Source organism: Helianthus annuus, chromosome 5 (genome assembly GCF_002127325.2).
Source record: "Helianthus annuus cultivar XRQ/B chromosome 5, HanXRQr2.0-SUNRISE, whole genome shotgun sequence".
NCBI lineage: Eukaryota > Viridiplantae > Streptophyta > Magnoliopsida > Asterales > Asteraceae > Helianthus > Helianthus annuus.
This window is the reverse complement of record NC_035437.2, coordinates 102,802,449-102,826,317: the sequence shown is the minus strand read 5'-3', so window position 1 is coordinate 102,826,317 and position 23,869 is coordinate 102,802,449. Positions and strand designations below refer to the sequence as shown.

The following is a 23,869-nucleotide window of genomic DNA, read 5'->3' as shown; positions in this document are numbered from 1 at the left end:
TTGACTTCATCAAAAAGCTAAAAAGGAGTTTTAGTGTTTGGCAAACCTAAAAGTCCTTTTCAAAATGACTTTTTGAGAAGGAGAAAAAGTCATCAAAAAGTCAGTTTTGAGAAGTTAGGGGCTTGTGACTTTTTGATCAACTTATAACTTTTCAAAGACCAAATTACCAGATTACCCCTTATTTAACACTCCTTATAACTTATTGACTTATGAAAGAATGTCCCTTTTAGTCATTTTACATCAATAAGCTAAGCCAAACACTTTTTATAAAACAACTTATTGACTTATTAGTTTTTCCCATTCCATAAGCTAATCCAAACAATTTTAAAAACTCATTTTCAAAAAGTCATAAGTCAATAATATTAACTTAACAAAGGTTTTTGTGTCCATATACCATAAATTAAGAGAGTAAAAAGGGTGGGTATAACCTGAAGAAAGGGGTTTTGAAGATTCTATGCTTTCAAGTTTTCAGAAGCTTAAAGTTTTGGAATTTACCTTGATCAATTTCTAGGGTTTACTCGGTGGAGCCTCCATGATTTCACGTCGGTGTAAAGTGTGAAATCACTTTCTCTCTCTCTCTCTCTCTCTTATATAAATACAAAAGACCGGCAATTCCGGCGGCAGATCTACACACTGACGGTGGTGTTGGTGGTGGTAAGTAAATCTCTTTTTCCACATTCAACGGATCCCAAAGTCAATTCAATATATTCTACTATATATCTTCTGTGTAATTTTAGGAAAGTCGTCTCTCCCTCCCTCTCTCTGTAATTGATTAAATTACCTATTATTATTCTGAGCTGAGCTGCATCTTCATTGATTAACCCTGCCTCTCTCTGTTCATATTTAATTACGAGCATCTAATTAGCGCGTTTAAGTTGACATTAACCCATCACTAGTCTACTTAGGTCATCAATGTGTGTGTATAAATTATAATTATCTCTCTCTCTTAGTCGCTATCTCTCCCATCTTCTTATTATTGAGAGTCCAAGTGACTTGTGTCTTGTGATTGGATCCATTCATCACATGCCTCTGCTTCTCTTCTTTTAATTGCTCTCACTAGTGTGTTCTTGTCAAATTCTGTCAAGATATGATTTTTTGATCTCATACTGAATAGAGTGAATACCAAGCTTGTATCTAATTAAGGTAATCAAGTTGTAATTCTCTTCTGTTTTCATTAATTACTTGTAGGATCTTTTTTGAAAAAGTGTCTGAAATTGCTTTAGGCTTATTGGATCTGATGTAGTAAAGTTATGAACAGATCTTGTGAAAGTTGTTATTTTTTAATGATTTTATAATATGATTTTGTGGGTTTGAATGTAGGAAAATGGCCCGGCCACTCCATCGAGGTGTTTCCGGTGGGGGAAGACTATCGGGAAATATTCAAGATTATTTGGAAGACTCTCAAATGAAGATTAAAAGCGATAAAGAAAACTCGGATAAAATTTCCAAAACATCATCTGATCATGTATCTTTATCTTTAAGAAATCCATTCCAATTCCTGTTTTCAGATAACTTGTCATCCAAACAAGACTCCATCGAAAATGGATTTGTACTTTCCGATCCATTTGCTCCTGCAAATTCGAGAAACCGACATATGCTGACTCTGCTTCTTCTTAAGTTAAGTTTAGTTGTGATTGTGATCCTTGGTCTTAGTATATCGCTTTTGTGGACGCTTTCACTCACGCCGGCTTCTAGAAGTCCCGTGATTCGTGGTTACAGACGGCTGCAAGAACAACTCGTGTCGGATTTATGGGACATCGGTGAGCTGTCGCTTGGTACGACTAGGTTTAAAGAGTCTGAGTTTTGTCCTCTAGAATTCGAAAATTTCGTTCCTTGTTTCAATGTTACCGAGAATCTCGAGTTGGGTTTGACCGAAGGGAAAGAGTTTGACCGGCGATGTGGGCCCATGTCAAAACAGAATTGTTTAATTCTTGCTCCACCTAAGTACAAAATTCCTCATAGATGGCCTACTGGAAGAGATGTAATCTGGATTGATAATGTTAAAATTACTGCACAGGAGGTACTTTCATCTGGAAGCTTGACAAAAAGGTTGGTAAAGTTTGTGTTATATAACTGAAATATCTGATTATACCGACTTACAGTTGTACTAATTTGATTTAATTAATGTTTTTTTATTAATTAAATCTTACAGGATGATGATGTTAGATGAAGACCAAATATCATTTAGTTTTGCATCTTCTATGGTAGACGATAATATCGAAGATTACTCTCATCAAATTGCAGAGATGATTGGTTTAAGAAACGAATCATATCTCGTACAAGCTGGCGTAAGTAAAACTATAAAAGTCACTCTAAATCCAATATTCATGTCGTTTTTATGACGGTTTTCATCCATTAATTTTTCAGGTGAGAACGGTATTGGATATAGGCTGCGGTTATGGTAGCTTAGGAGCACATTTATTTCCAAAACACCTTTTAACAATGTGTATCGCAAATTACGAATCTTCGGGTAGTCAAGTTGAGATAGCACTTGAACGTGGTCTCCCTGCACTTGTCGGTTCTTTCGCTTCGAAACAGTTGCCGCTACCTTCACTTTCATTTGACATGATACATAGCGCATGGGATGGTGTTGAATGGGATAAAAAAGGTACATTCTTTGAGACATATTTGCATATATTTGTTGATGTCATGAAGAGGGAGTTTAAATTTAGTTATATTCTGTTTTGTTTTGTTTTGTTTTGTTTCAGATGGCATATATTTGATAGAGGTTGACCGAGTTTTGAGGCCCGGTGGATACTTTGTCTGGACCTCACCGTTTGCTAACACGCCAGCTTCTGTTCGTGATAAAGAAAACTTAAAAAAATGGGAGTTTGTTCGTAATATTGCTAAAGATTTGTGTTGGGATTTATTATCACAACAAGATAAAACAGTAGTGTGGAAAAAACCTAGCAAGAAAAATTGTTATGCTTCTAGGTATATATCTCTCTATTTTATATTAAGGTCCTCTAATTTGCAAAGAGGGACGTGATGTTGAACTTGTGAGTTAACAGTAGTGTGGAAAAAACTATATAACATTTCAACTTGTGAGTCATCTTAATTTTGTTCTTGAACTATTGTAATTAATAGGAAACACGGATCAGGTCCTCTAATTTGCAAAGAGGGACGTGATGTTGAATCGCCTTATTACCATCCACTTGAAGCATGCATAGGTGGGACCCGTAGCCGTAGATGGATTCCTATTGAAGAAAGGGCCAGCTGGCCTTCTAGAGCTACCTTGAGCTCCAAGGAACTTGCGGTTCATGGTAATCTTTTATTATATTCTTGAGGAGTAAAATGTCATTTTCGTCCCTGAGGTTTGGCCAATTTTGCGACTTTCGTCCAAAGGTTTGTTTTTTCCATCTGGATCCAAAAGGTTTAACGGAGAAAAATGGATGGAGTTAACGAGCCGGATGAAAATGACAAGATTTTAAACCTTTTGGATCCAGATGAGAAAAAACAAACCTTTGGACGAATGTCGCAAAACTGGCCAAACCTCGGGAATGAAAATGGCATTTTACTCTATTCTTGAGTTTATATTCTTTCGTGATGATAAATAAACAATTATTCATATTTTTATATGGTTTTATCAGGTGTACTTCCAGATGATTTTATGGAAGACAATATTAACTGGAAGTCAACGGTTAGAGATTACTGGTCTCTACTATCCCCGCTAATATTTTCGGATCACCCAAAGAGACCCGGTGATGAGGACCCTATTCCACCTAATTACATGGTCAGAAATGTGTTGGACATGAATGCGCATTTTGGTGGTTTCAATTCTGCGTTATTGGATGCCAGAAAATCTGTTTGGGTGATGAATGTGGTCCCCACTAGTGGGGTCAACCACCTTCCACTTATCCTAGACAGGGGATTCGTCGGTGTGTTACATGATTGGTATGTTTTAAACTTTTTTACTTTGAACTAGACTAGTACTAAATCAAATGCATAATAATGAGTAAAATGCCATTTTCGTCCCTAAGGTTTGGCAAGTTTTGCAACTTTCGTCCAAAGGTTTATTTTTACGCATTTGAATCAAAAAGGTTTGAACTATTGCCATTCTCATCCGGGCTCGTTAACTGCATCCATTTTTCTCTGTTAAGTTAAGAGGTATTTCCGTCTTTTCTGTTAACTTAAAGGGCAATTCGGTCTTTTTCACTTTATGTAAAAAGACTGAATACTCTTGAAAAAGACTGAATTGCCCTTTAAGTTAACAGAAAAAGACGAGAAAAATGGATGGAGTTAACAAGCCGGATGAAAATGGCAAGATTTCAAACCTTTTGGATCCAAATGCGGAAAAACAAACCTTTGGACGAAAGTTGCAAAACTGGCCAAACCTCAGGGACGGAAATGACATTTTACTCAATTACTTATTCTCATGTCCTGTGAATGTGTTTGTTAGGTGTGAAGCATTTCCAACTTACCCAAGAACTTATGATATGGTGCATGCTGATGGACTTTTATCCCTTCAATCCGTAAAGCAGTCTCGTTGCAGCATGCTTGATCTTTTTTATGAAATTGATCGGTTACTCCGTCCAGAGGTATGGGTGCACATTTATGTGTTCTTTAAAGTGATAATGTGATATTAATAAACTAGAATGAGATGATCATTGTTATGAAAATTAAACACAGGGTTGGGTGATCCTGCGTGACACAACTTCTCTCATCGAATCAGCAAGAGCCATCGCGTCTAAACTAAAATGGGAAGCGCGAGTCGTGGAAATTGAGAGTAACAATGACGAAAAACTCCTTGTGTGCCAGAAACCGTTGATAAGAAGCCAAGCAAATTCATTATGATTATGATACTATTCAATATTAGTTTTTTCTTCTTGTTTGAGCATTTTTATCATTCATTCACCAAACAGAAAGAACTTTTGGGCAGAAAAAGAAAGCCTAAGGGAACTTAAAGTTGTTGGTGACATTGAAGAGGAAAAAGGGTCTCTGCTGACGTGGAGGTAGGGCCCGGTGTAATTACACAAAACGTAAAGGTGCGGGATTCTTATACTTGAAGCTAGCTTATTGTATTTTGTTTTCGTAAGTATACGACTATATGATTTTTATTGGTTATAAGAATAAGGTGGTGTTGGTTGGTATATATAAGAGGCTTGGAAGCAAGCAGAGACAATATTCTTTTGATTTATAATTGCTTAAATTCTATTCTTTCACTATTCTGCATAAATATCACTGGTTTTGAGTTTGCTTGGACTTTGTAAGTTTCATTCATACTCATGGGCATTATCTATGCTATGATATCTTTTATCATCTAGACATAAGCATAGCGTTGTTTGTGTTGTTATATTTGTCTTGTCTACCATGCACTCATTCACCACTCATGTTATATTGGTAGCTTCATACATACACACACCTCATGTTCTATTTATTTCTTTCTTGGGTGTTTTGGAGCCGAGGGTCTTACTGGAAGCAGTCTCTCTATCCCTAGGGGTAGAGGTAAGGTGTGCCTACATCCCACCCTCCCCAGACCATACCAATAGCTTTGCTATTTGTGTGATTTTACGAGGTATGATTGATTGATTGACATAAGCATACCATTCTTGGCATCATGTAGCTAGCTAGCTCACTATTGGCATCTGGGTACAAAGGGTGTAGATTTTGGATTGTTCTTTCTCGCTCTCGGTGTGTGTACAAAACTACAAATCAATTAATACAATCAGATTGATTGTGATTGAAACAAAGATGGTAATAAAATTAACAGGATCGATGATTTTGGTGATGAACACCAATTATGTAGCGTTGTATAAATACATAGAAAATGGTGGGTATGTGACGTTTGAAAGCAGTTGTAGGAAGTTGGCGCCGAACAACAGTTTCATTATACTTTCAACCTTAATCGCTTAATTACCCAGCAAGATTATGTCTAATAATCATATTGGTTCGCTCACATCTTTTGGCTTTTGCAATTGTCGACGTTAAGCGCTCTAGAAAACCAACATAAAGTCGTATGAGCGACAAACAAGGGATGTAATTGTTCGAATTTTAGTGAGGGGGAGAGACTAGAGAGAACCACGAATATTGTTGAGGGGTAGGTAGGGTTGTAAACGAACCGAACGAACACGAACAAGGCCTTGTTCGTGTTCGTTCGTTAAGGAAATAAATGTGTTCACGAACGGTTCATGAACACTTACCGAACGAGATTTTATGTTCGTGTTCGTTCATTAAGCAAATGAGCGTGTTCGCGAACGGTTCATGAACACAAACGAACACAAATAAATTTGGCGAACGCAACGAAGGATAAAGATAGATGGCCCAGAGAGTAGCACTCGAACTTGAATCCGTTATTGTGTAATGGAGGTCGATTGTATTCGTGGATGTAAATAATGAGAAATGAAAGGGAAATGATGCATAAACAAGGTGAAAGTGGGTTTCCTAGTTTAACTGTTAGGGAAATAAAATAAATAAAAGTTTAATAATATAAAAAGTACAAATAAAATATAAGAAAGTACAAAGATATTCAATTAAAACACAAACATACGAACATAAACGAACGCAAATCAACGAATGTTCACGAACACCTTACCAAACGTTCACGAACACAATCGAACGAATGAGACCTCTGTTCATGTTCGTTCATTTAACTAATCGAACGAAATTTCTTGTTCATGTTTGTTCGTTTATTAAACGAACGAACATAAACGAACTTCCCATCAGTCCCACACCACCGGAAGCAGAGGAAGCTAACCGAGTGGAAGCCGTTTACCTCGGCGCCGAACGGTTCACGAACTGTTCGCTGAACGTTCGGTTCGTTTACAGGTCTAGGGGTAGGGATTGAAAGGGTAGGAAGCCACAAGGTTGCGTCACGTGTCAAGGAGGGAGAAAAGGATACAGGCAGGAGGGGCATGCGCATGTTAAAAAATCATGACTTAGATGGACCTTGTGAGTTTCACCTTTGGGTACTAACTTCTTTTTAACAGATTTAGGTTTTATATTTTTAATTTTGTACCATCTTTGGGTGCTAACACCAAAGTTATCAATATAATGACTAAAATACCCTTCCATTTTTTCAATTTTATCAGTGTAACACCTTTGGGTAATAACACCTAATTTTTTTTAAGTTTAAATCAATTTTACAAAATCTATTTTTTTTTATTTTCATCTTTTTATTATATCTCTTAATTAATATAAAATCTATTTATTTATTTTATTTTTTCATAAGTAAACATTTATATATAATTTTTTAAGAAATGATAAATAATTTAGCACGATAGAAGTTGCTCAAAATCTTAAATAATTAAAAATTCAATAGGTATAATAATAGTTGGTAATGTGCAAATAAACTATTATTAAGATATTAGGTTAAAATTTCGTGTATTACACGTGTTTAATGTATAAAACTCAGTTTTAATTTTTGTAATTTTTAATACATGGGATTAAATAATCTAAAACCAATAACAATAATAATAAAAGACTGTATCTCATCGGAACTAAAGTGTTTTCTAAGCACAAATACACAAATAAAATAGAGATATCATGGTTTTATCACACCTTCTCAAAATGTGCCAAATAATAATTGATCGTAACAAACAAATCAGATTAGATTATACATTTTTACGATTTTACTACAAAATATATTAAACTAGTTGTAGTTATTTTTAAACAGTTTTTCTCGATTATGCTACATATCTTGATATATTAATTTAACTAATTTTCAGATATTATATTCGTGTGTTTTCAAGATTGCTATGGATTTTAATAGATACTTATTTATCATTTGTTTCATTATTTAATTTATTTTTAAAGAGTTTTTATATATTCATAATATTAGTCAGATGTTTATCTAGTATTATTTAGTAATATTATTAATAAATAAAAAATGGAGCGGACATTTTCTGACTTTTTTAATTTATATTTATAAATAAAAATAAAAAATAAATAGATTTTATGTTAATTAAGAGATATGATAAAAAGATGAAAATAAAAAAATAGATTTTGTAAAATTGATTAAAACTTAAATAAAATTAGGTGTTAGTATCCAAATGTGTTACTTTGATAAAATTAAAAAGAATGGAGGGGTATTTTAGTCATTATATTGATAATTTTGGTGTTAGTACCCAAAGGTGTTACAAAATTGAAACCATAAAACCTAAACCTGTTAAAAAAAGTTAGTATCCAAAGGTGAAACTAGCTATAAACCACAGGGTCCATCTGTGTAATTAACTCAAAAATCATTAAATCGGTTTTTTTTATCTTTTTAACAAGTATGGTATTGTTATATCTGAAAAAATCACGTTTTGAACTTGGTAATGCCATGTGCGGAACCTGAAAAACGTAATGTACAACATTGAAAAATGTCATGTATATAACTCGAAAAAACACCATGTACGTAACCAAAAACACCATGGACAACCAAAAAACCAAGAAAATGACCAAATAACACCATGTTCAGACTAAAACATACATGTACAGACGAATAATATAATCACCATAATTAAAATGCAATGAACTAAAAATCAAGATAAAACATATTTTAAAAAAAAATTATACAACAATATCATACTCGTATTAAAGCTTAAAAATGCTTCTTATTATGGTGAAATTAATAAAATAATATCACATCAAAGGTTACAAACGTTTAAAAAGATGATTGTTTAAGTGTGAAAGTTGATATCATAAGTGAACATTTAATAAAAAAATATTTTTGGAGGGTTAAATGTTTCACGATAAAGCATGACAAGTTTTGTTAGACTGTGGGAGTGTGGGGTGATGGTTTGGGTCATGGATTGTCACATTAGACAAGATTCGTGTGGTACATCACTCCCTCTCAATCCATGCATTGTGAGCATGGATATTTCTATGCTAACCATGAGCCTCCTTGCATTAATCAGGGGAATTTGATTGGTGGTGGGGTCATGACCCAAACCATATAGGGTGGTGAATAAGAATGTTGGATAAGAGTGGAGTGATATGCCGCTGATGTTGAGGGTGGTGGTGATTAAAAACATCACCATACTATATATCCTTAGATTATAGTCATCAACGGACATTGAGTTGAGTAGAGATAAACACTGAATGTAATATGTCATAGTAAAGTTGTAACAACTTATCTATATTTTCTATAAAAGGAGAAAACCAAGTGACATAAGAAAAACTGAGGTGGCAACCATAGAGGCTGTCCAATAATGCTTTTCTTATGTCATTATTGCATCACAAGTCTTAATTTAAAATACATTTAATTCAAACCTCTGCCCTTCATTTAAAAGTCAAAGTCTACATTTCATTCAAAATTAAAACCTCTGCTCTTCAAACTTTGTTAAAACCTCTGCTCTTCATAAAAAAGCAGACCTTTGGCCAAATTCAAAATTCTGGCTCCAAATTCAAAATTCAAACTATATATTCGAACCCTATAAATAACATATATGAATCTGGCTCCACATTCAAATTTCAATTCATCTCTCTCACTCATATTTGCGAGCATATCTCTCTCTATCAAATGCATAGCTCTCATGATTTAGCTGGTTAATCTCCGATTACAGTTCTTTGTTCGAAGATTTGTTGATTCTGTTTACACATTATCGTTCCAATATCTTTGTTCCAGCATCGTCGTTTCAATGAAGCTCTGTTTCATACATCAACGTTTCAACATCAATGTTGCAATATCATTGTTGCAACATCGTGAAAAGTTGCATGTTCTACCTTCTTTGATGGGAGAGTTGCATTGTTCCAACATCATTAAATGCCAACCTCAGCTTTTCTTATGTCACTTGGTTTTCTCTTTTATAGAAACTATAGATTATTGCAACATCGTGAAAAGTTATATGTGTTACGTTCTTTGATGAGAGAGTCGCATTTTAGGTTTGTGGCTTATTAACTGTAGTTATACTAATTTAATTTGATGTGTGAAGAAACAAGTGTTGATAATGTTGATAGTTTTTATTAACAGTCACATTTTAGAGTATGTTAATATCCATATTGATAGTATTAAATTAAATGCATATACATAGAAAGATATAAATGCATAAACTATTACACACTACAGTTAACACTTGCAAGGATTTCATAGACTCTCGCCTTTCTCCATGTGATTTCATTCTCTCTTTTGTTTTTCATATCGGTTAGCATGTCGCAAATTTTCTGATCCTGTTTTAGTAGGTGTGACAGAAACTCTTCTCCATTCTTCTGGAAATCTGATGGAGGAGAGTGGAGGATTTCATCAAGTAATGCTATGATGTTCCAGGTTTTGTTGTAATTATTGTCACTGATTATGCCGACTTTTCTATTTAGTTCTTCGTCTGGTCTTTTTCTTTGAGTGACCAGATCGAGAATTGTGTTTTAACATCGCTGGTGTCTGACCAGTGGTAGATGTCGCAACCCCCGCCCCCTATCTGTTCCGGGAGTGGGCGGCCGCGAGAATCAGTATTGGTGGTATCGGTGTTTATCATTTTGGCAGCGGAAATTACATCAGGACCGTAGTTAGGAAATATTTTATCAGAAGTACCACGCTTTTATAATATTAAACACGTGGAAAAATCCCAAGTTTTAAGTACACACATTTTCATAGGGATAAACCCTATTTTATTTAATAAAACATCGCTTTTATTTTAGGTAACTTTATAGCCACTTTTCCAAGCCTTCAGTGTTGTCCAGCTGGCTTCTATTTTGGCTTTCACATTTTGTTACCTGAAACGCGTTTAAAAACATTTTGTCAGTGGGAAATACTGGTGAATGAATCTCAGTTTAATCAAGTTAAGTAAAAACCATTGTACAGTATTAAGGGCAGTTCCGCAATTACATTTGTTTCCATTTACTTAATTACCACCCACGGTACTGTCGACCCAACTTGTGGTCATGTTACTCCTCGCAAGGTAGTAACAAATTTTGTATACAAAACCCAAACATATAGACGATAATTGTAGAATACAAATACTCAATAACTTTTTAATATAATATTAATTAATTGAGGTTTTGTAAAAACAGTTAACAAAAAGGAGATTACTCACATTGGTGTCTTAGGTTTTCCTTTAGGGTTTTGATCGGAGTGTCGCGCTCCGGTCAAAGATAATATTTATAAGCGCTATTTACCCTTAACAAATAGCTAGTGGTAGCAAGGGGTCGAACCACGAAGAGTATGTGGTTTGTGTGTGGATTCGATTGAATTAGAACAATTGTCACAGTTTATGAAGCTTGCCAGATATTTTTGTATTTTTGTTTAGTTGAAAGATGTAAATTTAAACTAAAGAAATTGATTTAATTGATTAATAACTATGAATTAACGATTGCAAGAAAGATTGATTACTAGACGATAAGAAGAAAAAGGGTTTACACACGGTTTTGGTAATTGCCAACCTAGGGTTTCTACAAGTTTTTAGATTCAACTCAATTGCATACGATTAGCGGATTTAGTGTACCGTGACTTAGGTGCCAATAACTATCAACGCTTCGAAAAACGGACAAGAATGCACTTTGTAATCAACACAAGTAAAACCTAACCACGACAATGCATAACTACACATAACCATTTCGTAAAGTCATAACTTTTAACATCGTTCGACAATTTACGAATACGAAACAAATGTAAACTATTGTCAATGGTTTCAAAAATCAAACACAATTTGTCACCAAGTTGAAACAAGAACAATTCAAAACCCTAAATTTAACAACTACCTACACCGGGGTGAAACCAAGATGATTAGCCGCTCATGGTTGAAGAAGCTTGAACACCGGATGTCACGGCCCCCGCGCCCGGTTTGACCCGGTCCAGGAGCCACGGGACAGAAACCTGTGGTACAGCGGAAGTCTAGCAGGATCGTTTAAACTTGAAAATGCCCGAGTATTATTTTATTTCATAATTTGGGATAACCCCGTAATTTACAATAGAGGAATTTTACAGGAATTCCCTTATTTCACAAAACATGTTTATTTATTTATTTGAGCCACTACTTCAAGTTTGGGAGTGCTCCATAGCACTTTTCCTTGATTCACAGTAGATCACCTGAAACATGTTTTAAAAATATTTTGTCAGCGGGGAAATACTGGGTGAGTCACTCCATTTGATGAAATGACACATAGCTATAATTTACAGCATAAAAGCGATTACAATGGCTTCTATCTTATTTTTATCTGGCCCCGTGTCACCTCCTGGTGACGATGGTCATACCACTATTGGGTCCTTTCACCCAAGTAGTGATGATTATCACTGTTAGGATTTATTAGCCTAACAGTGAGAAATTAGTAATGTGCACAATACTCCACTTGCCAGTGATTCAAGATAACCATGACTTAATCCCTGTAATTATAACTTCTGAAAATAATTTGGAGTATTGTAAAACATAATTTGATAAAAAGAGAATGACTCACATTGCAAGTTTATACGGGCAGGGTTTAGCCTACTGATAAGCCTGATAACCTAATTTAAATCACAATGCACACGAACTAGGTTAGTAACTAATACAACATTTACGATAACTCACGAGATACAACCCTCACAACGAATGACAAAGTGCCATACTAAACATCCATCGAATTTACGACGAATGACAAAGTATAACCCTAATGCGGGCAGCACTTAAACATCCATTGGATAGTTTCAATCGATCCGATATTGAATCGCAGCAGCGATCGAGTTAATACCCGGTATCGTGGCAGCACCTCACTATATGAAAATTATAGTTTTGAGCAGTATAACTTCGATTTTGAAAACTTTCGTCGACACTAGAGGACTGCTCAGGAGCCAAGCTATTTATCGCTAAAAAATGGGGTTCTCGCGGCCCGCGTGAGCCATAGGCTAACCCTTACGCGGCCCGCGAGGGGCAACTATTCGTAGATTAGGGCTAGCGAGTCACACCTAGGGCTGCCACATGTGCGACACGTGGCCTGTTGGCATCTCCGGAGATTTGATGAGTTGTCACGGCCCGCGTAGACATCCTTTGTGTCTTACGCGGCCTGCGTGAAGACCAAAAATCTGCTTTTCTTGATTTTTGTTATGGATTAGGGTTTCAGGGGTCCGGGTTTTCACTTACGAGTCGTTTAGGGATATTTTTGCAGTCCTTACACCGGATGCTTGGAACGTGAATGAAGTCATCTCGAAGCTTGAACAATGGAGAATTGATGGATGTTGAAGGTTTGGTGAAGGATGATGGTGGAAAGATTGATGGTGATGGTTAGGGTTTGTATGGATTGGTGATTGTGGATGATGGTTGTTCTTGATTCGGATGATGATTCAGGTCGTGAATGTTGTAGAGATGGAATAGAGATGAATGATAGGTGAATAATGGCTCCAATAATCAAGTTCAAACTCCCAAGAACTTGTAACTTACGAATTGAATGCCCCAAGACCAATTGGAATCGTTCCTATATCAAAGATACCCAATTTTCGCGTTTCTGGAAACCACAACCCGTCGGCGACGGCCTGGGACCCGTCGGCGACGGCCTCCCCATTTGCTGAAATCACCCGACGGCTTATTTGGCTGTTTACGGGCACCTTTTGACGACAGGACTTTCTAAAGCCCGTCGGCGACAGCCTAGAGCCCGTCGGCGACGACCTCCCCATTTGCTGAAATCACCCGACGGCTTATTTGGCTGTTTACGGGCACCTTTTGACGACGGGACTTTCTAAAGCCCGTCGGCGACGGCCTAGAGCCCGTCCCCGAAGGCCTCTAGTTTTTCCTGTTTTGTCTGAAACTGTTTTCTTCATAACTTCTTCGTTATAGCTCCGTTTTACTCATCGTTTACCCCACGTACTCGTAATTCAGCCCTCTATCATGCCATCTTCCAATATATTCATTTTAAATCCATTAACATTCCCAAAACACATCCAATCTCCGTGATTAACCCGGTTTTGTTCATTTCACATCCCCGGTTGATCCGATTCACGTCCCGGTGCTCCGTTTAGCTCCCGATTAGCTCCTTAAACCCTTTTAGACCTGTAAAACACGAATCCCATTAAAAGTAGGCTATTCAAGATTAAAATTTATGTAAAAACATCAACTTAAGCACAAACGATAACGAGTTTTCGACCACATATCACATCCCCACACTTGTCTTTTGCTTGCCCTCAAGCAAATCTGTTTTTCACTTTCACGTGGGTCGAACAACGAATACACTCCCCTTTCCCGAGACGAAGGTTAAGGTCAATTGTCATACTAAAGTTCAAAATCTTTACAATTTTCAACATATTTAAAGGTGAAGTAACTAATCACAAAAAATGGTTATCCAAGATTAACCCGCCCGTAAAACTAACAAGTCATGCATATCCCTCACAATGTTCTCTCCACTCGACTTATAAATTGGCTAATATGTATAATGTATTAGTACTTCAACAATTAATCGCTCAAAACCGATAAGAACACGTACCCGCACAGGTTTGCAACTCAATCATTCTCCACCACCGAACACGAATACTAAGCACAAGTCATAAGGTCTTTGTAAGGGTTGTAACGGGGCTAGGTTAAGGGTAGGAAATAGGATATTTTAAAGTGGTTAGGGTGATGAAAATTCGATTTTTATTACAAAACAACTATTCTATACAAAACTAAACTATACGTCAACTTCGAGGCAATGATTTTCGCCTTTTATTCAACAACTAGAAATACATATTTTTGTGAGTAAATTACAAGTTTTGTCCCTTATGTTTACATCAAATTTCAGGCGCTGTCCTTTAGCGCAAAAGTTGACACGCGGTGTCCTTTACCTTTTAAAATCTTGTACGTTTTGTCCTTCAGGCCAAACCCAGTTAGATTTTTTGGTTAAATCTAGTCATGTGCAAGGCACATGAGGGTACTATTGTAATTTTACCATTCAAGGGACTATTGTGTAAGATAAATTATATCAAGGGGCTATTATGTAAAAATAAAACAAAATAATTTAAAATATTATTTTTATAACCATATATATATATATATATTAAAAAAATTATTACTGGTACAACTATAAATATTTGTGTATAAATTAATATAGAAATCAACAACCATCATGCCACCACCCTCTACCACCACCATTCATCATCTACAACCACCGTCACCACCACCCTCCACTGCCATCTCTAAATCAACAACCACCACCGACACAACCGCCACCCTTCATCATCCACCACCATCTCAAATCAACTCAACAACCTAAAAGCCCCAAAACCAAAAATCCCCAAAAACCCTAATGAGTCTCCGACCATTAACGAGTGTATAAAGCCCAAAATAGAAGACCATTGAGCGATAATCTGTTTGAAAGTGACAATCCAACATCCTCTGTGACCATATAAGCAAACGCCCATTAGTTTAACCCTCGATGGCATAGGTGACGACACCAGTATACACCATTTTATTTATGGTATTAAATGGTGTAAATTCTTTGCATAAATAACCAATGAAGCCTTAATTCATTTTACATAATTATTTTGAACTGTTAAATACCCGAATCAACATTTTTAAAAGTAAATGGGTTTGATAAGGAATAAAGGAAGTGAGATAGTACCGGGTTTCAACCCACCACCCACTCGCCATCCACCCACCACCGAGTCTCCGGGCACCAACGATTCTCCGGCCACCACCGAGTCTCCGGCCACCACCGAGTCTCCGGCCACCACCGATTCTCCGGCCACCACCGAGTCTCCAACCACCCACCTGCCACCCACTGACCACCCACCTGCAACCGGCCTTAACACCACCTCCACCGCCGACCGTAACGCCACAGCCACCCACTCGCCATCCACCCACCACCCACCTGCAACCGGCCTTAACACCACCTCCACCGTCGCCCCTAGCACCACAACCACCCACCACCTACCTACAACCAAACCCACCACAACCACCCGCTATAACCACCTGCCATATCCACCCTCAAAAGTCAGATCGTGTGATAGAGAGAGTGTTTGTGAGAGAGAAAGTTTAAAGAGAGAGAAAATAGGAAGATCTGTTTCAGTTTCTGAGAGATAAAAGAGAAAGAATGGAGTGAGAGAGAAGTTAACTTTATTTATATGATTTTTATATTTTACAAAACAGTCCCTGAATATAAGTTAGTTACACAATAGTCCCTTGAATGGGGAAATTACAATAGTACCCTCATGTGCCTTGCACATGACTAGATTTAACAAAAAAATCTAACTGAGTTTGGCTTAAAGGACAAAACGTGCAAGATTTTGAAAGGTAAAGGACAGCGCCTGTCAACTTTTGCGTTAAAGGACAGCGCCTGAAATTTGATGTAAACATAAAGGACAAAACTTGTAATTTACTCTATTTTTGTTCTTTTTTCAATGGCTTTCTATTCTTTTTTCGCAACATTTTCTAATTTTTCTCTCTCTTTTTTTTATTGCAAACAAACAATTCAGAACTATACAAACTTGACTCCTATAATTGAATTTCCATCACACGGGTTTAAAAGAAAAAGGTTAAAGGTTATGGGCTATAGGGTGGTCAAACGAAAGGATTAGGCTCAAAATTGTCTACTAAGGGATAAATTTTTGGGTAAGGATATAAAAATGGTGTAAAATGGAAAAGGTTTACCTAATGCCTTAATCATTCTTGTGCTTGTATTTGGTCTATGGTCTCAAACGTATCAAAAGTCGCAAGTTCTACAATACGTGACTAATGGTCCACTCAAACAAAGAAACATGTATATGTAAATCTATGATATAAAAGTGGCTCAAAACCTCACGTATAAGGGTATGGTATGTGATATGCATAAAATGCTAGTTCTTTAGGCGAATTATTCCCAAATAACCACCCGCTAAATACACGGTATGCTATTAATTTGAGCTTGACCATGACAAAAGACCAAATGGGTTGTGCCATCCCTTGTTAACTTAGTTACTTGTGCTTTTAAGATCGCTTTTGAAACAAGAAATTTTTGAAATTTTTTTTGAAATTTTCCCCCATCCCCACACTTGAGGTAAACATTGTCCTCAATGTGTAGTGTTTAAATGAACGGGTCAAAATCGAAAACTTTTACTACTCCCCCATCCCCACACTTGAGGTAAACATTGTCCTCAACGTGTAAGAACTAGAGTTTTAAAACGCACAAGAGATGTGACACGACTAACCTCCCCAAAAATTCCACCCTGGAAAAATAACATACAATTACAATCCACTTATTACTAATCTAAGAATCAAGGTAAAAAGGAAACGCATGCACCTGATTTTTGTCGCTTGATGCCCTTGTCTTCTTCTTCTCTTCATAAAACGGTTGTCCTGCGAACATGATGTACCTACAAATTTTAACCCTTGTGTAGAAGCATGCTTCTCACAACCATTGAAATTTGTTAGCTACTTAGTTCTACCATTTTTATGAAAGTGTTATCAAATCATGCGTTAAATTACCTTGATTTTTGTGGAAAAAAATGTACAACAATAACAAATCCTAACTTACTTTCGTAGGAATCACGGTTGCATTTAGCGTATGCAACAAGCCCTTTTAAACCCCCCAATAGCTTGGGAGGACGAGTAGGTCTCGTGAGGGTTATACATGGAACACACCCACAACGTTCATTTAACTACTAAAATGAAATAACAACATCATACAACAACAACAACAACAACAACAAAACTACAAAGAAAAACTAAAACTAATTGTGAAAGAAAATATACAACAACACTTGACTTACCACCTCATGGTGGTCGAATGGCGTGCTTGCCGCCTACGAACTCCTCGAAATCACCCACCAGTGATTCATACCATTTGTTGCCAAATGGTCCAAACTTCCTCACCTCCTCTTCCTTTTTTTCTTTTCTAGAGGTGATTTCTTCGCCTTCTTTTTCTTGACTGTCTTCTTCTTTGTTTCTCCAAACCTACCAACCATAGCACATACCTTTTTGTTTGGATTCATGTCCTTTTTAGGACACTTATCCTCACCGAGCGAGTTAGTGAAATTTGGAAAAACATTTAAATTTAATTCCCGGTCCCCAAACTTCATGCTTACCGTTCCCGTTGCATAATTTATTATGGCATTAGCTGTTGCAAGGAACGTTCTACCCAGTATGACTATCGGTTGGGTGTCCTCAACACACCCAACATAGTCTACTACCAAAAAGTCAACTGGGTAGTAACAATCATCCACTTTAACAATCACATCCTCCACCATCCCCCGTAGATGCGTGGGAGTCTGATCGGCCAATACTACGGGAGTATCAAACTTTTTTAATGGACCAAAATCATATTGGTCATACAAACTCCCAGGCAAAATGCTCACACAAGCTCCAAGATCTAGGAGCGCCCTCTCAATTTTAAATGTTCCAATTTGAATTGGGATAAGAGGATCTCCCGGATCTTGAACTTTTTGGGGGAGCGCACTTGATAAAACGACACTAACATGTGATACCAAATCAATCGGTTCGGGTAATTTATTGTGCCGTTTTTCATTGCTCAACTCTTTCAAGCATTCCACATGAGCTGGAATTTTTTTTATGTCATCAAGTAACGACAAATTAATTTTTGCTTGTTTAAAAATTTCCCACCTCTCATCCTTTGGTGGGCACCGTTCTTCAAGCTTTGATGCATTACTCGAGTTAATTTGATTTAAACAATTTTCACAAAAAGAATTTTTATTCATGTTTTCAATTTTAATTTGTGAAATCGTTTCTTGTTCATTTTTACTTTCCGACTCGTCACTTGTATTTTCCACTACACCATCAACGCATTGTGGTGGTGGAATGCTTTCAACACTACTAAAAACCTCATCATTTGAAAGGAGACTTACCGTGCTAATGCGTGCATTCCTCACATTGCTTGTGCTAGACCCTTGATGCTTCGGGTTCACTGTAGTGTCGCTTGGAAGCTTTCCCATGCTTCCCCTCATTTGAGCCATTTCCTCCACAAGTTGGCCCAGTTGTTTTGCTAATGCTTCATGCGACTTGTCTGAATTTCATTCTCCTTCTTGGACTCTTGCATCATTGAAAGCATTGCATCCATTTTGGCGTTCAAATCACTACCACCGCCTTGGTTGTTCTTTTGGTAGCCCCCTTGGTTACTTCCTTGGCGAGTTTGATGCGAATACCCACCTTGATTTCCCGATTGGAAATTCGGGTTCATTTGATTGGAGGCATTACCATACCTAAAGTTAGGATGGTTCCTCAATCCGGGGTGGTAAGTGTTGGAGTTCATATCGTATTGCCTTCAGTCTCCATACACTTGATTCACATCCACGGTGGCTTGAAAATTCTCGGTCCGGTGACCGATGTCTCCGCATTCTTCACATACGGCGTATTGCACCGCACCCACTTCCTTTTTCTTCATGCGAGCCAACTCGCGCTCCAACGTTTCAATTCGATCCTTAGAACTCGCATCACGATCGGGCCAAGACCTTGAGGTAGGGTGCTTTTTGGCTCGGTCGGCCGACTCTTTCGCCTTTGATCTCTTGCTCATTCTTTCTAGGATCCCAATCGCCATCCTCATGATTGCTTAACAAGGTTCCATTGCTGGTCGATTCAAGGCAGTTCCATGTCTCTTCATCCAAACCCCTTACGAAGCATTTGACCAACTCCCATTTTTCAATTTGATGATGTGGGCACTTCCGGATCAATTCCTTGAATCGAGTGAATGCTTCATGTAACGGTTCACTCGAAAGTTGGCGAAAAGACCGAATTTCATCTCTAGCATCGTCGGTCTTTGCCATCGAATAATACTCATTAAGGAAAACTTGTTGCATCTCGCCCCATGTTCGAATGCTATTTGCCGGAAGTGTAAGGAACCACTGCTTTGCTTTATCCTTTAGCGAAAACTGGAATAATCGAAGTTTAACCTCCTCCAATGCAAAGTTGTGCCCCCCGATAGTGTTACAAATGGAGGAAAACTCCGCCAAATGCGTGTACGGTTCATCATTAGACCTCCCGTTGAAATGGGGAAGTATTTTGATGTAGTGGGGCTTGCAGTCAAACATTCTCCTTTCACACACTATTGGAGAATCATTATCGGTAACTATCAGTCGAAAACGGTCATTCACTCCCCGTGGAGGTTGTTGATGACGATGCGGACCGTTAACTTCTTGATCGACTGGTCTTCGATTATCCCTTCTATCACCTCCCCTATCACCTCTTCGATCATCTCTTCGGTTTCCACCTTGGTTACCCATTTGATTACCCCCTCCTACGAAACGAGGAATCCGGTTAGGGTTAGCATTGTTGTTGTTGTAAAACGCATCATTCTGGTTCCTTTGGTAATTATTTCGTGGTTGGCGGTTTTCAGAACAATCAGAATCAGGATTAGGGCCCCTAAAACTCGGGGGGGGGGGGGGTAAACCCTAGCTGACGATTATCTAAACAGTTTGCTGTAGGAAAGGAATTTAGTCGAACGACCAACTCAGCTGAGCTACACATGAATGTGGCCACCCTATGCTTAAAATGGACCCGTCGCGATACGCGACAGGATCAGGTGTCCCTGTCGCGACACGCGGGGGAACCCATTTTTCAGTATATATAGAGGGGTGTGGCACTTGCATTCTGATGTTCGTTCGATGATCAAATTCCAATTATACACTGAGATATCGTTTAATTACTACAAACACACACGAATCACTAAACGCTGTCGCGATAAACAGGGTAATAACTCGATCGCTATTACGATTCAACGTCCGATCGATTGAAACTATCCAACGAATGTTTAAGTGCTGCTCAAATTGGGTTTATACTTTGTCATTCGTCGTTAAATCGATGGATGTTTAAGTATCGCACTTTGTCATTTGTTGTGAGGGTTTAATCTCGTGAATTGTCGTAAATGCTGTATTAGTTACTAACCCAGTTCGTGTGCATTGTTATTTAAATTAGGTTAAACAGGCTAATCAGTAGATTAAACTTCGTCCGCATAAATCTGCAATGTGAGTCATTCTCTTTTTACCAAACTTGCTTTCAAAATCATGTTTGTTTTCAAAGTTATAATTACAGGGATTAAGTCTTTGTAGTCTTCATTACAGCCGGTATGTGGGGTTTTGTATACATTACTTGTTAATCCATCACCATTGGACAACGAGATAGCCAAGGGCAGTGGCGGATCTAGAAGAAAACTTCAGGGGTATCCTAAAAAAATACTTTTACCTAGACCCGTTCCTGAGAATTTGAAGGCCCCCGTACCGTCTAGTAAAAATGGGTCCTTAAGTTTTTCTTTTACCTAGGTTCATCCCTGAGAATTCGAGAGCCCTTAGGGACCCTATGTAACTAGGTTATAGACCCGTATATTACACAAGTTATATAAAAAATTATATAGGTTTTAGAAATTATAATATGAAATTTTTAGATAAAAATATAATATTTGTTAAAGCATGTAATCTTATATGAATTTTCAATATTAGAAATAACGAATTGTATATAAGACCTTTATCTTTAGTTTCAAATAACCATAGGTTAAAAACTTTCTTATTCACATAACGGTATAATCTTTTAGATAAAATATTTATATTTTCTTCATGTTTATATAATATTTTTTATATTTCAACAAAAAAGACAATTTCTTAAATCATATATTTAAAAAGAACTATTTTAATTTTTTTATGTATTATTTTCGTTTTTAACCTTTTTATTCTTTTTTGTTATTTAGAAAAAAATACCATGTATAAGAAACTTGTGAAAAATAAGCCTTTATATCATTTTCAGGGAATCTCTTGTGATAATAAACAAAGTGAAAAAAAATGCAAATAAGTAATTTTTTACAATAAATTAAATAAACTAAATGCCTGAAGTTTGATTAAATATAACTTTTGACTTTTGTATACTATTATTATCTTTCCATTTATTATCCCAACTCCCAAGACTATTATTATATTAATTATTAATACATCGCATCTTCTTCCTTTTGAACATGACGCTGCCACTGTAAGTTCCGGCAACCGGAAAATTTCAGTTTTCTTCTAACATAAAATTTCATTCCATTTTAATTTTACCTCCTATATTTAGGGGTATCCTCGTAGTTGTTTAGGGGTATTCTCTGTATAAAACCCACAAAAAATACACTACTGATACGAAGTTGAGCCGTAGCCCGTGCTACGGCTCGTTGAATGCTAGTTCCGCCCCTGGCCAAGGGGTGATATGACCATAGTCACAGACACCATTGGACAACGAGATAGCCAATGGGTGGTCGAGTGACAAATACCGTGGGTATATGGTTGACACGTAGAAACATTGTAATCGCTTTTAATATTGTAAATTATAACAAAAGTATTGTTTTAGACAAAAAGAATGATTCACTCAGTATTTCCCTGCTGACAAAACCTTTTTCAAACATGTTTCAGGTAATCTGTTGTGATCCAGGAAAAGTGCAGTGAAGCACTACAACCTTCAGGAAGTGGCTCAATATAAATAAATAAAGAAACATGTTTTGTAAAATAAAGATTTCCCAGTGAAATCACTTTATTGTAAATTACAGGGTTTTATCCCTAATTATGTAATAAAGTAAATGGCATTTTAAAGTATTAAAAGATCCTGTATTAAAGACTTCCGCTGACGCCTAAATTAAATACCACGGGGTTCCTGTCCCGCGGCTCTTGACCGGGTCAAACCGGGGCTAGGGCCGTGACAGGAAAAGGTGGTATCAGAGCCACTGATTTAAGCTAATTAAGTATTCAGCAAAATACTTAATTTTACTGATTGCCATTTTGTGATTATGTGTTTATTAACTGACTATTTGTTAGTTACAGTATGGGTAAACAAAGACTTTCGGCTATCTATCATAAATTAGATACTTCATCTAAAGAAAAAGGAACTTCCTCAAAATACCCAGCAGATATGGATGAAGGAATATTTATCCGTAAAGCACAGTTTGAGAAACCACTTTCTCCCAGTAAAAGAAGTTTGATTATTAGGAAAAGTCAGGAGAAAGAAAAGAAATCACAACCAAAGGAAGTGAAGATTAATCCGGAACCCCAGGAAATAGGCAATAATCCACCATGGGAAGATAAATTAGATGAAAAATGGGCAGATCTTTATATGTTAGCTACGGTAGCAGTAAATACCAACCTTTAAAATTATCAGTACCTTGAACCAGTATTAGCACCTATATTACCTACAAGCCAGAAGCTCCAAAGAAAAGTTTACCCAGTAAATAAATAAGTTACAATAAACCCTAGTATGCTTTGATTTTCAGTTGTCCTTTGTATTAAATTAATCACACGGTATGCAATAATACTTAAATGTTTATTTTATAAAATTTTGTTATAAAATTTTAACTTAGCTTTTTGTGTGCCTTTTGCATATATGCTAAACAACATGAATGAGTTATCTGAAGCCCTTCAGAATCTCAATCTCTATCCTGTACCGATAGAAGTTTACAACGACTTTACTGGTTACATTGCTGATTTGGAGGAACCTATGGAATTTCAAGCTCCACCTCCGGAGAAAGCAAAGCCTAAGAAAAGAAGAAGATATGTAGGATGGAGGAAAGTACGCAGGAGGAAACCAGCAACTAGGAAAATTCCCAAAATAGAAAATCCTATGGATAAAGGAAAATGGATCAAGATCGGAGAGAGTTCTAGGCCAGCAGGGATAGAAATTGGGGAAAATTCTAGGCCAACGGGAATAGAAATCGGGGAAAGTTCTAAGCAAACTGAAGAATTTCCATTTCAGGAGGAATTAGATCATCTACTGGCAAGCTGTGATATCATTAGATCTATCACCAACAACCTCTACCCTTATCCTGCTGAAACCCAACTTCCAATGAATTTGAAACCAACTATTCCAGGCCCTCTAATCCACACCCAGCCTTTAGGAGAAATGGATGAGTGGTGGACTAATGACTGGCAGTTTCAAAACCTCCTTAATAACCCTTATACCTTTTTCCCTCAGTTCGACCCAGAACCTATACCAAACCCACCGATGAGTAATGAGAACCTAGCCGAACTCCGCCATTTTGGCGAGGAGCTGATAGGTACAGGGAATAGGATCCGGGAAATGGGAGAACAAATCTCCTGGAAGTACGACGAAAGGGAACGTCGCTACTAAATTGCCAGTTAACA

At 37.1% G+C, this 23,869-nt stretch overlaps 3 protein-coding genes across 4 annotated transcripts; 2 read left to right on the top strand and 1 right to left on the bottom strand.

The window, feature by feature from the left end:
• The first annotated feature begins 405 nt into the window (after positions 1-405).
• Positions 406-5,194, top strand: LOC110940919 (probable pectin methyltransferase QUA2). 2 transcript variants are annotated; one of them, XM_022182484.2, is made up of 9 exons: positions 406-654; positions 1,321-2,049; positions 2,153-2,288; positions 2,368-2,608; positions 2,709-2,934; positions 3,088-3,263; positions 3,591-3,894; positions 4,400-4,538; positions 4,630-5,194. In XM_022182484.2, exons 2-9 carry the CDS (start codon positions 1,325-1,327, stop codon positions 4,792-4,794), a joined length of 2,112 nt encoding a protein of 703 aa, XP_022038176.1. In that variant the 5' UTR covers positions 406-654; positions 1,321-1,324; the 3' UTR covers positions 4,795-5,194. The 2 variants fall into 2 exon arrangements, with proteins under 2 accessions (XP_022038176.1, XP_022038175.1); XM_022182483.2 differs by having other exon boundaries at positions 436-1,143.
• A 10,183-nt stretch (positions 5,195-15,377) lies between these two features.
• LOC110943388 (threonine-rich protein-like) lies at positions 15,378-15,875 on the top strand. The gene has a single exon (XM_022185140.1). It carries the CDS (start codon positions 15,378-15,380, stop codon positions 15,873-15,875), a length of 498 nt encoding a protein of 165 aa, XP_022040832.1.
• A 1,763-nt stretch (positions 15,876-17,638) lies between these two features.
• LOC110943389 lies at positions 17,639-18,739 on the bottom strand. The gene has a single exon (XM_022185141.1). It carries the CDS (start codon positions 18,737-18,739, stop codon positions 17,639-17,641), a length of 1,101 nt encoding a protein of 366 aa, XP_022040833.1.
• Between the last annotated feature and the right edge of the window lie 5,130 nt (positions 18,740-23,869).